This window comes from Lithobates pipiens, unplaced genomic scaffold, assembly GCF_037356315.1.
Source record: "Lithobates pipiens isolate NorthernLeopardFrog02 unplaced genomic scaffold, aLitPip1_a1.2 Scaffold_10, whole genome shotgun sequence".
NCBI lineage: Eukaryota > Metazoa > Chordata > Amphibia > Anura > Ranidae > Lithobates > Lithobates pipiens.
Window position 1 is genome coordinate 230,173,904 of NW_027507686.1, and position 14,197 is coordinate 230,188,100.

General features: G+C 40.5%; 1 protein-coding gene across 1 annotated transcript in view; it reads right to left on the reverse strand.

Annotated features, from left to right (window-relative positions):
* Positions 1-14,197, reverse strand: part of LOC143940905 (catalase-like) — an 84,238-nt gene that overhangs the window by 26,370 nt on the left and 43,671 nt on the right. The window contains exons 9-11 of the mRNA XM_077462727.1: positions 10,059-10,197; positions 4,711-4,841; positions 2,730-2,837 (exon numbers count right to left, since the gene is read on the reverse strand). Of these exons, the coding sequence (XP_077318853.1) occupies positions 2,730-2,837; positions 4,711-4,841; positions 10,059-10,197 (378 nt within the window). The remainder of the gene's footprint in view (positions 1-2,729; positions 2,838-4,710; positions 4,842-10,058; positions 10,198-14,197) is intronic.

A 14,197-nucleotide genomic window follows, 5' to 3' on the forward strand; every position in this document is an offset into this window, starting at 1 on the left:
ATTGAAGTGGATGGTTCCTCGACTGGGGTGGGAGCTGTACTTCTTCAATCCTTTCAGCGCAAACGTTAACCATGTGTATTTTTCTTCAAAACAATTTCTCAGGCTATTGGTGTTCGGGAACTTCTTGCGACTAAATTGGCATTGGAGGAGTGGCATCATCTCTTGGAGGGTTCCCTGCACTCCATAACAATTTTCACTGACCATAAAAATCTGCAGTACTTAAAGAATGCCAAATGACTATATCCCAGACAGGCCAGGTGGAGTCTTTTCTTTTCCCCATTTAAATTTTTTTATTACCTACAAACCTGGTTCCTGCAACGGGCGGGCTGATGCACTCTCTAGGTCTTTTGACATTCAGAATGAGGAGCCCACCTCCAAACCTGAGTCGATCATTCCTACCTCATGTGTTCTTGCCCATTGTACCCTGGATTCAAAAATTCCTCCTGGCAAGACCTTTGTTCCAACCAAGTTTAAGAATGAAGATCCTTCATTGGGGCCCTCCGATCTTTCTTCCTCATCAGCCACCACTACTGGTGGCCTACTCTTCGTTCTGATGTTAAAGACTACTACGTTAAGGCTTGTCATGTCTGTGCCCAGTCTAAGTCCTCCACACAAGCTCCTGCTGCTCTTCTCAAGCCCTTGCTTATTCCTAAGGATCCTTGGTCTCACATTGCCATGGACTTCATAACCGGTCTTCCACCTTCTGAGAAGAATACCTTAATTTGGGTGGTAATTGATGATTGATTCTCCAAGATGGCCCATTTTGTTCCTCTTCCTGGTCTCCCTTCTGCTTCTGCCTTGGTTTCATTTTTGTTCGAGAGATTTTCCGCCTTCATGGTGTCCCTTACCATGTTTTCGGACAGGGGTGTTTAGTTTACTTCTCGCTTTTGGAGAGCCTTTTGCAAATCCCTCAACATTACCTTGGATTTTACCTCTTCTTACCTCAATCCAATGGTCTGACTGAGAGGGTTAATTAGTAGTTAGAGTTCTTCTCCATACCTTGGTCTCGGCTCATCCTGATGATTGGGCATCACTACTCCCTTGGGCACAGTTCTCTCACAATAATCATGTCAACGTCAGTTCTCAGAAGACACCTTTTGTCACTGTTTATGGAAGACATCCTCAGCTCCTTCTTCCTATGACCTGTTCTTTCGACATCCCAGCTTTGGCTACCGTTCAGGGTTCATTCAATTCCATGTGGGTTGATGTTCATAAGTCTCTCCAGACAGCTGAAAACAAATTCAAGGGTTTTGCTGACCATCGCAGGTGTAAGCCGCCTCCTCTACAGCCAGGAGACAAACTCTGGCTTTCCACCAGAAACATCAGAATCCGGGTTCCTTCTCTGAAATTTACCCCAAGATTCATTGGTCCTTATAATATAATTTCAAAGCTGAATCCGGTTTGTTTTAAACTCCAGATCCCTAAAAGCTTTAGGATCTCAAACTCCTTTCATGTATCCCTTCTGAAACCGTCAGTTCTCAATCAGTTCTCCTGTCCTCTCCCTACCTTGGCTCCAGTCTCTGAAGATGATCAGGAGTACAAGGTTAGTCAAATTTTGAATTCCTGTGAAGGTGTTCTACAATATCTCGATGATTGGAAAGGTTTTGGTCCTGAGGCGGGGTCTTGGATTCCTGCATCTGAAATCTTTGCGCCTTGTCTTCTGAGGAAGTTCTATTTTAAGTTCCCCTCCAAGCATGGATATGTCAAAACAAAAGACCTGCGGGCCATTACAACACACCGACTCACTCCCCGCTCCCAGCTGTCACTTGTAAAAACAAAAGCCTTGTTTGTTTACAAGGGACAGAATTGCTTTCAGTGGCTTCTGGATGTAACAGATCCCTCACAGTGGGGCACAGTGGGGATAGCTCTCCAGAATATGGATGCCAGAATGACCTCCCTAAAAGGCTAGGCAGAGCCACCTACACATGGAGGTATAACAGAGCCAAACGCATGGGTAGTAGAGATAGCCTACACAGTGCAGTACTAGAGCCGCCTACATATGGAGTTACTAGAGCCAGGCAAGGTGGTGGTGGTGGGGTTTTTTGGTGTTGTGCACTGTGCATAGCGCACCCCTGAACTCTGCATCTGTACATAATGCACCCCTAAACCCTGCACTCTGTATATAGTACACCAGCATTCTGTATGTAGCACACCCCTGAACTCTGTGTATAGGGCACGGCTGGAACTTCGCTCTGTACGTAACACACTCCTGAACTCAGTATGGAACGCACTCCTGAACTCTGCACCCTATACGTAGTGTAATCCTTTAACCTGCACTCTATAGGTTGTGCACCCCAGAAACAACTGGCCATTTTAGGGCAACTTTACTGCTGAAGCAGCCCACAATGAAATGGAGTTTGACACCCCTGATGTAAACTGATACATTCTGCTAGAGATCTTGTGCTGAGAAAAGCAACAGATTTGCTGGCTGGATCACCACGTGAAAATGGTAGAAATAAATAAATCCTAAAAAAAAAAAAGAAGGAAACTAATGCAGCCATCACATCTAAGAATTGGTATGCTGCAGTATAATAACTGTTTGCTTTTGGGTTTAAAACCGCTTTAAAGCATTTTTAAAAGGTGATGAAACATACGGAAACGTGTATGTACTGAGGAGACATACTCTGTTTTTTTTCCCTGGCTTACAGTTAAAAACCATTGCATGACCCTTCATTTACAATATTCTGTGGAAGATATAGTGCTGTAAAAATACATCAATGATAACTCACTGCTCTCTTCTGAACGAACGGTTGGGCACCTGCCAGACTCTTTGCAATATTTCGACACAGCGTCTGACGCTCGGCTGCATTCAGGACAGTGAGATAGAATGTTCGGACCTGGATAAAGAACCATGGCGGAGATGGATTACAGTACAACAGGATTAAGTCTAGTCCATAGACCTATCATTGACACAAATCTTTCTATAAAGAAGAGTATTGCTTAGCAAGGAACTTGTGCAAAATAGATGTAGGTGTGCATATATGCAAAATACATATTTACCCCTATAATAAGACCTGGCTTTTTTGTTCTCCTATAGAACATGGGGAAAACTCAAGATAGAGTTTAATCTGCCTTGCTCTAGTAAGGGAATTGATTTTTTTTTGTTCAATGGTTTTTATTAAACAGGAATATTTTAATTTAAGAAAACATTGGTTAATCAGCAATGGGGTCTATTCTGTTCCATACATAATCAGAGGCAGGGCCTACTTTTCTCCATTATTATTCAGGGGGGGAGCTAAGTCATTCCTTATGTAGCTAGAGAATTAAAAATGGACAGGTATTGTGGGTCATAACAAATCTGAATAGGACTTCTTTAACTATACAGTGGCAAAACACATGAATAATCAATTGTCGATTTTTTGTTTCTTTATTAAATCAGGGTCATGGCTTATTTTGTTCCTTAATTCAAAAAGACAGAGGTAACATTTGTTTAATCATTATTAAGGGCATGATGTATTTTGTCCTGTAAATAACAAGTACTGTGACTTATTTTGTATAGCATTTAAGCGGGTGGATTATTTTCTACCATGTCTAGTAGGTGACAGGGCACATTTTTTCATTGATTAATCAGCGGCAAGGCTTATTTTGTTCATTAATTATTGAGTTGAATATAAACATAAACCAAAGGTACATACACCACAGTGTAGGAAAAGATGATTAAGGGACTAGGAAGCCTCTGTACCCCGCACGACCAGTTTTAACGGCAATTGCCATTTTTATAACTAGGAATAAAAGAACCGACCCGTAGGTCTTAGCAATCAGAGAAAATCATTAGGGGAGTAGCATAAGAAAGAAGATTTGGGGGGGGGGGGGGGGTATAAATTTTGTTTTTCAATTATTGAGGGCCATTATTTATTTTGATTATTAATTATTCAGAGCGGGGCTCTTTGTTGGATAGTTAAGGCAACGGTATAATTTGTTCCATCATTATTCAGGACAGAGTGTTTTTATCCTTATGCCGCGTACACACGACCGTTTTTTCCGTCAGAATAAACTCAGACGGAGTTCCGCTGAAACGGACTTGCCTACACACACGATCACACCAAAGTCCAATTGTTTAGAATGCAATGACATACAACACGTACGATGGGACTAGAAAAACAAAGTTCAATAGCCAGTAGCCGATAGCTGCCCTAGCGTCGTTTTTGGTCCGTCGGACCAGTATACAGACAAACGGTTTTCCCATTAGGAATTGATTCCGCCGGAAAGATTTAAAACACGTTCAATTTCTAGGTCCGTCAGAACTTTCGAAAAAAAAAAAAAGTCCGCTAAGGCCCACACACAATCGGAATATCCGATTAAATGATTTAGTCTGACTTTTTCTGCCGGAAAGTCCGACCGTGTGTACACGGCATTAAGTATTCAGGGGCAGGAGTCATTTGTTGAATGCTGACCAAGGCAATTTATTTTGGATCATGATTAATCAGGACATTGTTTCTTTTGTACCTTGGTCAGCCAGGACCAGGATATCTCTAGATTTAGGAGCGGGGCCCATTTTGTTCAATGATTAATTAGAAACTGCATTTATTTTGTAATCTAAAATCAACAGCAGTTTTTTTTTTTTTCGCTTTCGGAATAATGGGGGTAAAACAAAACAATACAATACAATTTCAGTTCATGGCTTGAAGATACTAAATAAGAAATAAACATGTCAACAAGAAAGGGAAAAGAATAGTACAGTTTTATTATTGTAGATGTGGTGTATATTACCTGAGACACATTATCTTCATTGCAATCATCGTACCTGGCGACATCCCCAGATAAACGTACAGGGGTTGGTAGAAATTCTCTTGATTCTTCGGGGCCACCAAAGCTGTTTGGGTAGTAGTTTGGTGCGTTTCCTTAAAGAGCAATTCCAGAAAACAAGTCAATTTGTGTTGCGTCTCATATATACACTGAGCAAAATTAAGAAAAAACGCAACACTTTTGTGTCTCTCCCCCCCCCCCCCCCCCCCCTATTTACCATAAACTGAATGCAAGGGTCTACGACTTTATCTATGTACAAAAAAAGGCCTATTTCTCTCAAATATGGTTCACAAATCTGTCTAAATCTGTGTTAGTGAGCACTTCTCCTTTGCCGAGATAATCGAATCCATCCACCTCACAGGTGTGGCATATCAAGATGCTGATTAGACAGCATGATTATTGCACAACGAGAACAAAAAAGAAGTGGGGTTTGGGACTTTATATGAGGCACGTTGGTGTGTGTATAATGATATATAGAATGAACCTAAATAAATTGAGTGTCACAATCCCCTAAGGGTACATCGTAATAAAGATGAATAATTATAATAAACCCGATTACATTTTGTATCATAAATGTTTCATTGTTATCATAAAGAGTCAATATATAAAAATAATAGATTTAATAATGAATTTAATATGAACACACACACCAGCACACATTTTCACTTTACACTCATTCATTATTCATATAATAGAGTATAAAAAAAGGAATGGAATATGGAGATTAAATGATAATCTATTTAAAGATAATAAATGTGAAATAGATATTCAACAAACAATAAAATAATTTTTAATAGATCATAAAAAAGATGAGACCACACCCCCTATGCAATGGGAGGCATTGAAGTGTGTGCTGAGGGGAGTTTTTGTCAAACATGGATCAAAAATTAAAAAAGAGAACGAACAAAAGAAAAATCAACTGATAAGGGAAATTGAAAATCTAGAAAAGGCTCATAAAGGGAGTCTGAAATCAGAGGATAAAATTAAGTTAAAGAATAAAAAAAATAGAATTACAATCAGTGCTTGAAAAGAGTCCCTTCGGAGTAGAGAGAAAAAAAGTACAATGGTATCAATATGGAAATAAAACTGGAAAATGAATGGCTAGATCTTTGAAAACACAGCAACACCCAAATTTTATAACAAAAAATTTGAAATCAAATGGGGAAATGGCATATGAACCTCTAGAAATATCTAAAACCTTTCATACCTACTATTCTAAATTATATAATATAGAAGATCAACAAGAAAATAAGGAAAAAGTAGGGAAAATGGAAGAGATACGCAATTATATAAAAGAAACTGCGCTACCCATAATTCCTAAAGACATAGCAGATATAGAAGAAGATATCTCAGCAGAAGAAATTCAAAATGCTATATCGGAACTGGTATTGGGGAAAAGCCCTGGTCCAGATGGATATACTGCTAGATTTTATAAAGTTTTTCAAGACTTAATTATACCCATTCTAAAAAAAAAAAACATTCAAGTCTATATCTATAACACAAACTTTTGCACCGCATAGTACAGAAGCACATATTATTTTAATACCAAACCCAGAGAAAGATTACACACTATGTAAGAATTATAGACCTATATCATTGACAAATATAGATATAAGAATATATTCGAAAATAATGTATAAGAGATTATCGTCTATTATATCAGCACATATAAAATTAGAACAGACAGGATTTATAAAAGGGAGAGAAACAAGAGACAATATTATTAAAACTTGTACATTAATAGAATATTCTCAGAAAAATTACATCCCAACATGCCTCTTAGCAATAGATGCTGAGAAGGCATTTGATAGAGTGGGATGGCAGTTTTTGGAAGAAACATTAAAACAGATTGGAATTGGGCCCAAAATGTTAGGAAGGATTGTTCCTTTATATACTAACTCAAGAGCTAAAGTTAGAGTAAATGGAATCTTGTCAGAGTATATAAAGATATCAAACGGGACCCGACAAGGATGTCCCTTGTCCCCACTGTTATATGTAATAGTGATGGAACATCTCATGGAAGCCATAAGAGGAAATAAAGATATTAAGGGGATAGAGATTAAGGATAGGGAATATAAAATAGCTGCTTATGCGGATGATATACTGTTATATATAACGAACCCAATAATAACAATTCCTAATATAATAAAAGAACTTGTAAGGTATGGAAAAGTAAGTAATTTTAAAGTAAATACTCAAAATATCTAAAATGGAATATTGTAGAACATGAATGGGCATCACAGTTTTTAGTGGATGGGAAAATGCCAACATTTCAAGATATGGGATATCAATATAGAAATAAATGGATTCAGTATTTCCAACTGAAGGCATTTATTGAACCAAATGAATTGGCAATAGACAGACCAAAAACTAAATTTGAGAAAATAATTATGGAAAAGGATAAGTCGACTAAAAAGATATCTAAAATATATGCTTTATTACTTCCCTCTGGTGGAATTACCGTAAGGAAATAACAGGAATAAAGAAATGGGAGGAAGAATTAGAGAACCCATTAATGGAGGAAGAATGGGATTTTTTTTTTTAGGAGAATACATAAATTATCAACTGAAACTAAATACCAAGAAAAAAAATGATAAAATTGCATTAAAGAGGAAGTAAACCCTGATGGGTTTACTTCCTCTTTCATTCCCTGCAAAGGCAAAGCATAATGGACTACTATGCATCGCATAGTAGCCCATTATGTGTCACTTACCTGACACAGGAGCCAGCGAAGTCGCCGCTGTCCCCTGTAGTCCGCCGCATCCATCTTGCTGGTGGTGTCTCGCAGCTCCGCAGCTGTCATTCGGCGAAGCCGCGATGACGTCACTCCCGCGCATGCGCACGGGAGTCGACACGCGCGGCAGCTCCATTTTTGGAAATGCCGCGCTTAGTGCACCGCTGTCTACGGCGCATGCGCCGTAGACAGCGGTGCCCGTTTTCGGGCAAATATCTCCTAAACCATATAGGTTTAGGAGATATTGCTTGGACCTACAGGTAAGCCTTAATTTAGGCTTACCTGTAGGTCAAAGTGGTTTGTAAGGGTTTACAACCACTTTAAGATGGTATAGGAGCCCAGTAATAATGAATAAGATAAATAAGGAAAATACGGATATATGTTGATGTAAGGTTGAAAGAGGAACGTTTCAGATAAATAAGGAAAATACGGATATATGTTGATGTAAGGTTGAAAGAGGAACATGGTTCAGTTGTAATAAGGTAAGAATATTTTGGAATACGATAATGCAAATATATCAGGAAATGGTTGGAATGGAAATTAAATGTAGCTACTGCATTGTTCTCCCATACCTCAAAATTAATAAAACAAAAAGAGATAGAGTTATTGTATCATATGAATACAGCAGCAAGGGTTGTGATAGCACGAAAATTGAGAAAATCAAGCAGTCCAGAGTTGACAGACTGGATATGTGAGATGAACGAAATATATCACATGGAAAAACAGGTAAGAGCAGAGGGTTATAGAAATAACCCAATATCAAATCTATGGCATAGATGGGAGGAATTTTGTTCCTCACAAAGGATAAGAGACTATGTATAATAGGGGGAAGAGGTGGAGATGATGGGAGAGGGAGAAAGAGGAAAAGGGAAGGAAATCTAAATAGTTTTTTTTTTTTGTATGATATTGTAATAAGAATGAGGTTTTGAATGTTGAATTTTTTCTGGAATGTAATGTTTGATAAATCTGTTTAAAAATTGAATAAAAAGTAATTGAAAACAATTATTCATTGGCACACACCTCTGTACAAACCTACAGACCTAACGCACTACTTTGGTCCGACTTTCATGCAACTTGAGGGCCATAGGCCATAGTTAAACCTCAGAAGTTGCATGAAAGTCATACCTGAATGTTATATGTAGCCAGGTCCCGGGGCCCCTAAGGCCTAATGGTGACCTTACTCCACAGTCACTCACTGCAGATCTTCACTCAACATCATAGTTACATAGTTCCTAGACTACACTAGACTTCGGATCCAATAGCCACTGGATCCCCTGAGCTCTTCCACTATTAGCACTGAGTATCTTCCTCAAGTGCTTCCCTGCTGGGTCCCTGGCTTGGCACTACACTTCAAGTGTCACCCCTGCTGACACACTAAGTCCCTGGCTTGGCACTCACTGAAGTTTTCCCACTTCTTCACCGTCCCCGGCTGGTGAGAAGACTGCTCTGGTGCTGGCTTTAGCTTACTCACAGTGGTCTCCGGTAACAAGATGGATGGTCCCTTAGTGGCGACAGCTTCCCCCTCTACCTCCGACCACGGCTGATTCCCCATCCGGCTGAATCACTACTTTTGGTTGGAGTACAAGCCAGTAGTCGCAACCCTACACTGCTTCTCCTGCTTCTGGATAGGCCTCAGACAGCCTAGCAGCCAGGTGTTCCCATTATAGGCGTCAGGGCAGCATAACACACGTCCAACGAGAACAGCTGTCCAAGTGGCACAGAACTCAAATTACCTGACTCAACCCAAATAAATAGGCTCTCCCAGCAGGCCAATGGACCAAAGAAAATTCCTGCCCATTGGCTGAGACACCCCATCCATTCATGGCTGAGCTTGCAAAGCCCCTGTCTTATCTAATCCCACTAGCATAGTGCCACCCAGTGACAGAAGAGAAAGGGTGCAACAAGTACACATTTAGAGAGGAATCAATTGATCTAACAATTGGCCAGGGCAACTATCGCCTGGCAACTCAATTTGATAGCAACCCTGCCTAAATATCAGGGTGCTACATATACAATGCAACTTGTGTGCAACAGTTCTCCATTATCACTGGTCAAAGCCAAAATCATATCCAAGTTGCACCCATCCAAAATAGCGTCAAAGTTGCACTCCAAAGTCGGTGCGACTCCAATGTTGCACCGACTTTGGAGTGCAACTTTGACGCTATTTTGGATGGGTGCAACTTGGATATGATTTTGGCTTTGACCAGTGATAATGGAGAACTGTTGCTATCAAATTGAGTTGCCAGGCGATAGTTGCCCTGGCCAATTGTTAGATCAATTGATTCCTCTCTAAATGTGTACTTGTTGCACCCTTTCTCTTCTGTCACTGGGTGGCACTATGCCAGTGTAAATGGAGCCTTTATGTATTGGGATTTCAGTGGAAATTATGTGTAAAGGGTTATTTGAAGGGTTAGGTTTAGTTCTAGGCATTTAAGTTGAGTGTTAAAAAAATGTTTAAATGTAAGGTTGTGGATGATGAGGAGACAATGCTCTCCCCACTACATATTCCAACAACAAGAGAGAAAGACCAATCTTTCCCAAGGGTCAGATTGTGTAATTTATAACATATATACAATACCTTGATTGTTACCCGTCGACATAAAACCATCTCTTTGATAGTTCGCTACTTTTGCTAGCTTGGGACAATTTACTGGGATCTGTTGGTGGTTAACGCCTAGCCGATACCGCTGGGCATCAGGATATGTAGCCATGCGTGCCTAGGGGAAAAATGTCAAATAGTCTGTTAGTACATAAGAATTCAGCATAGACATCTGTGATAAGAACCACCACAAGCCAGCTAAAGCTATTGTGTGGCGTAGAGATAACTGAACAGCTGGAAAAACTGCTTTCCGACAACTGATCACTTAAAGCCCTTTTGTCGTTGGATATGGGGCTCATTTCCCAGATACAAACTGGACTGACTTATGATTAAGATGCTGGCAGTTTGAGTCAGAGGGGTTGATTTACTAAAGGCAAATAGACTGTTCACTTTGCAAGGGAAGTTGCACTTTGCAAGGTTATTTTTCCCAGAGCTTAACGAATGTGGTGAAGCTCTGTTGACTTCCATTATCCAATCATGTTTAAGCAAAAATGCGTTTTTTTTTATTTTGCTTGCACATGATTGGGTATTCTTTGCAGTGTGAAATTTCACCATTCATTAGAATCTGGGGAAAATTATCTTGCAAAGTAAAACTCCCCCTGCAAAGCGAACAGTCCATTTGCCTTTAGCAAGGCTCTATTCACAGCAGATGGCATTGTGATGGTGTGCTGAAAAAATGGTGCATGCACTACTTTTTTCCAGAGCAGAGCGAGGCATCGCCTTGCACCACGCGACAGCCAGCATTACATTCCAATAACCTTTGTTAAAATAAAATAAAAATTAAAAAAAGGGAACAGTGCGATACAGAGCGGGGATTCCTTCCAGACTATACCACACTGCACACCAGCCGCTGTGTTATAAAATGCTGGCTGGTGTGAATGGACCCTAAATCAACACCTGAGCGTGTTGGACTATATCACTCATTAGAATTTGAATCTTTGATCCAGAAAATAAGATTGGAGGTGATATTCTTCTAGAATTCATTCAGAGTGGTGATCACTCTGATGGGAAATGAATGCACTGGCACGGGTTACTGACACACTGTCATCTGGACTGTATATTATGACATTAGGTGTATGTGCTTTTAAGCATGATAAAAGGGCCTTTTTTTTGTCTGACCCTTGTTGGGGGGTAAGAAATCTTGGCAATACATTAGAATACATCTGAGTGGTATCCTTGGTGTCCCATGTGTCACATATAGTGAGCTGTGGTCCAAAATAATGCTCTCCTCTACCCTATGGAGTATTGATATACTTCAAGGATCTTGTTGAGATGATGACCTACATTTACGGTTTTTAATTGATCCATGTTGTAGATTTGGTTCACATGTGCTCCTGAAGAAGCTAATGAATTTTCAAAATGCATTGGGCCTTCATGTGGACCAGCTCATGTAAAGACAACAACAATGTATATGAAATATGTGAACCCTTCTCTGCCGATTGGACACATGGATATGGTCACATCTGTGTTCTTTTAACTTTTGTACAATAAAAAATAGATTTTTAATATATGGTTGTGCTTAAGATCACTCTTTAGATATGCCCTTTAAAGTCCTGTTTGGTAAAAAATGTTTTTCAAGCTATGATATATAGAAAGTGGGCATAATATAGAACTTCCTCTTTTTATTCTATCTGGGTTTTAAAGGAGATCGTAATTTTACAAATGTTTTGGTGCAATTAAACGGTCTTAGCCCTTGTACACACGGTCGGAGAATACGTCGGAATGTGTCCTATCGGACCGTGTCGTCGGATAATCCGACTGTGTGTGGTATGCATTGGACTGATTCCGTCGGAATATCCGTCTACCCCATTTTCCAAGATGTTGGAAATATTTCCCGACCAACTGGGCCGGTCGGACATACTCCAATCATGTGTAGCGAATTTTGATCGGACCAAGTGCCACGCATGCTCAGATCAAATTCCTACATCAAAGCTATTGGCTACTAGCCTGAATGTAGTCCCATCGTAACTAAATTACGTCATCATGTTCTGAAAGATCGGATTTTTCGACAACTTAGTCCAACCGCGTGTATGCAACAGTTTGGGACAAGATCCGACGGACAAAATCCAACTGAGAAAATCCGACGGATTAGGTTGTCGAAATCTCCGACCGCGTGTACAGGGGCTAAGAGGGAAAATTGCTTGCAGTTTTTTTATTCTTTGTTTTAGCTTTTTTTGATTATAGTTTTTGATTTGTTTTGATCTTCTCCATGGCAGTCTGTGAGAATGGTAGTTGCCCTTTGGTTTTCATATGTAAAGTTACTGAGGACTCTGGACCGGTAAAGGGTTTGTAGGCCTGAGTTTGGTTTGATATGACTCTACACAGTACAAGAACCATGTTCAGAATTATATTTTTTTCTTCTTTAATAATGGATCTTGTAGAGAGAAATCATATACATGGCACACGTCATCTTTAAGGTTGCTGTTGGGAGCACAGAAATGTAAGCATTGATTTGTAAAGGGGCTGTAGTGGCCAGTGGCATCAACCTCTCTCCCTGGCTGCTGCAATGCCGTACACCAGTTAATCTCAAACTGTGTGCATTTACCAGCGTTTTGAAACTTTGAACCTTATTAAAAAATTAAATAGAAAATCAATGTCGCAAGTTAAAAAAGTAACATATAGAAATACGCGATCTGCCAGTCTGTCATTCATTGGTTCCTTTTGTTATGTGAGACTTGTGCGAGATCTCGGGATAACAAATATAATAGAGACCGTTCCATTCCAATTTTGATGCTTATAAAGTTTTATTGTTCAGCGATGGAGAAATACCTAATCAAGTCTGAAACCTGGTAAATGAAAAGCAAGGAAGCAAGCGAAAGTACAAAGAAGATTACACTGAGTAATCGAGCTTCAATCTGATTTTCTCTCGAAAGCAAGCACAAACTTCACATTAAATTTATAAGTATATGAAAAAATAAATAAGTTCTTCACCACAAAAATTGTTAAATCTTTTCAGGTGTACCGCCGCAAGACAAAATAGTTTGAGAAACACTGCAACAGACTGTTCCTCCTTTCCCACTCTCTCCTTACCAGACAATGACATGTCCTCACTCTATTCCCAGCGAGTCCCCCTCACCCAAGTCGGTTCTGTTGTCTGCATGGTGGAAGCCGGAGCACTCAGAGGCCGAGCAGCTTCCTCCTCTCCCGGGGGCCTGTGCTTGCACTTGATTGGTTGCCAAGTGGTCCTAACAACCAATAATTTTCACACTGGGTAGTGGTGGGCAGCGGCGGTGCGGCAGTGCCAGGGAAGACGTTTTTGGGCAGCTGGGCCTATACTAAGGTATGGGCCTGGAGCTGCAGCCTTACATCAATCCAGGCCTGATGGGGGTGACTTCCTACTTGATGGTGTCACCCCTCTGGTGGTTGTCACCCGGGTGCGATCCACATCCCCCATAGCGACACCACTGGTAGGGATCTCCAGTCTCCTGAAGGATATCCTATAGCAGTTCAGTCTCTGACCATCATTTGTAGCATGCACATATTGATGATCGTCTCTTGTTCTATGTCAGGAAAATCAAGCTCTTGCCCATACTCGAAGAATTGCACACGCATGAAAAATGCTCCATAAAACTGTGCACAAAATCAGGGCTCTGCGTACATTTCAGGAGCATGCACATCTCTAATGACTTTGGCGCACAGTGGCCCACCTAAAGCACTGCAGGACTCAAGATCATCCCTGAGAGGTTATGCTCTCGTTTTCTGAATTTGTGCCTCTGCTGCCCATATTTCTGCCCATCTGTGACAACATCTGCCATGAGTTCCTGTTCCTCAGTTTCTAGTTCATCAAGATATAGTTCTTCTGCTACCCAGGACTTACTACAGGGCCTGTGCCACTCTGTCTTGTCCTACCCTGTCACCAATCTCAGAGGACAAACATGACAGGAGGTATAAGGAACCATCTTTGCCCTTGTACACACGGTCGGACATTCCGACGGAAAATGTCTGATTGGACCGTGTGTGGGCTTCATTGGACTTTTTCCGTTGGAATGTCCAACCAACAAAGTTTGAGAGCTGGATATAAAAATTTTCCGACAACATGATCCGATCGGACTTTATCGGAGCATTTGTAGAGAATTCCGATCGGACAAAGTGCAACGCATGCTCAGATCAAATTCCTA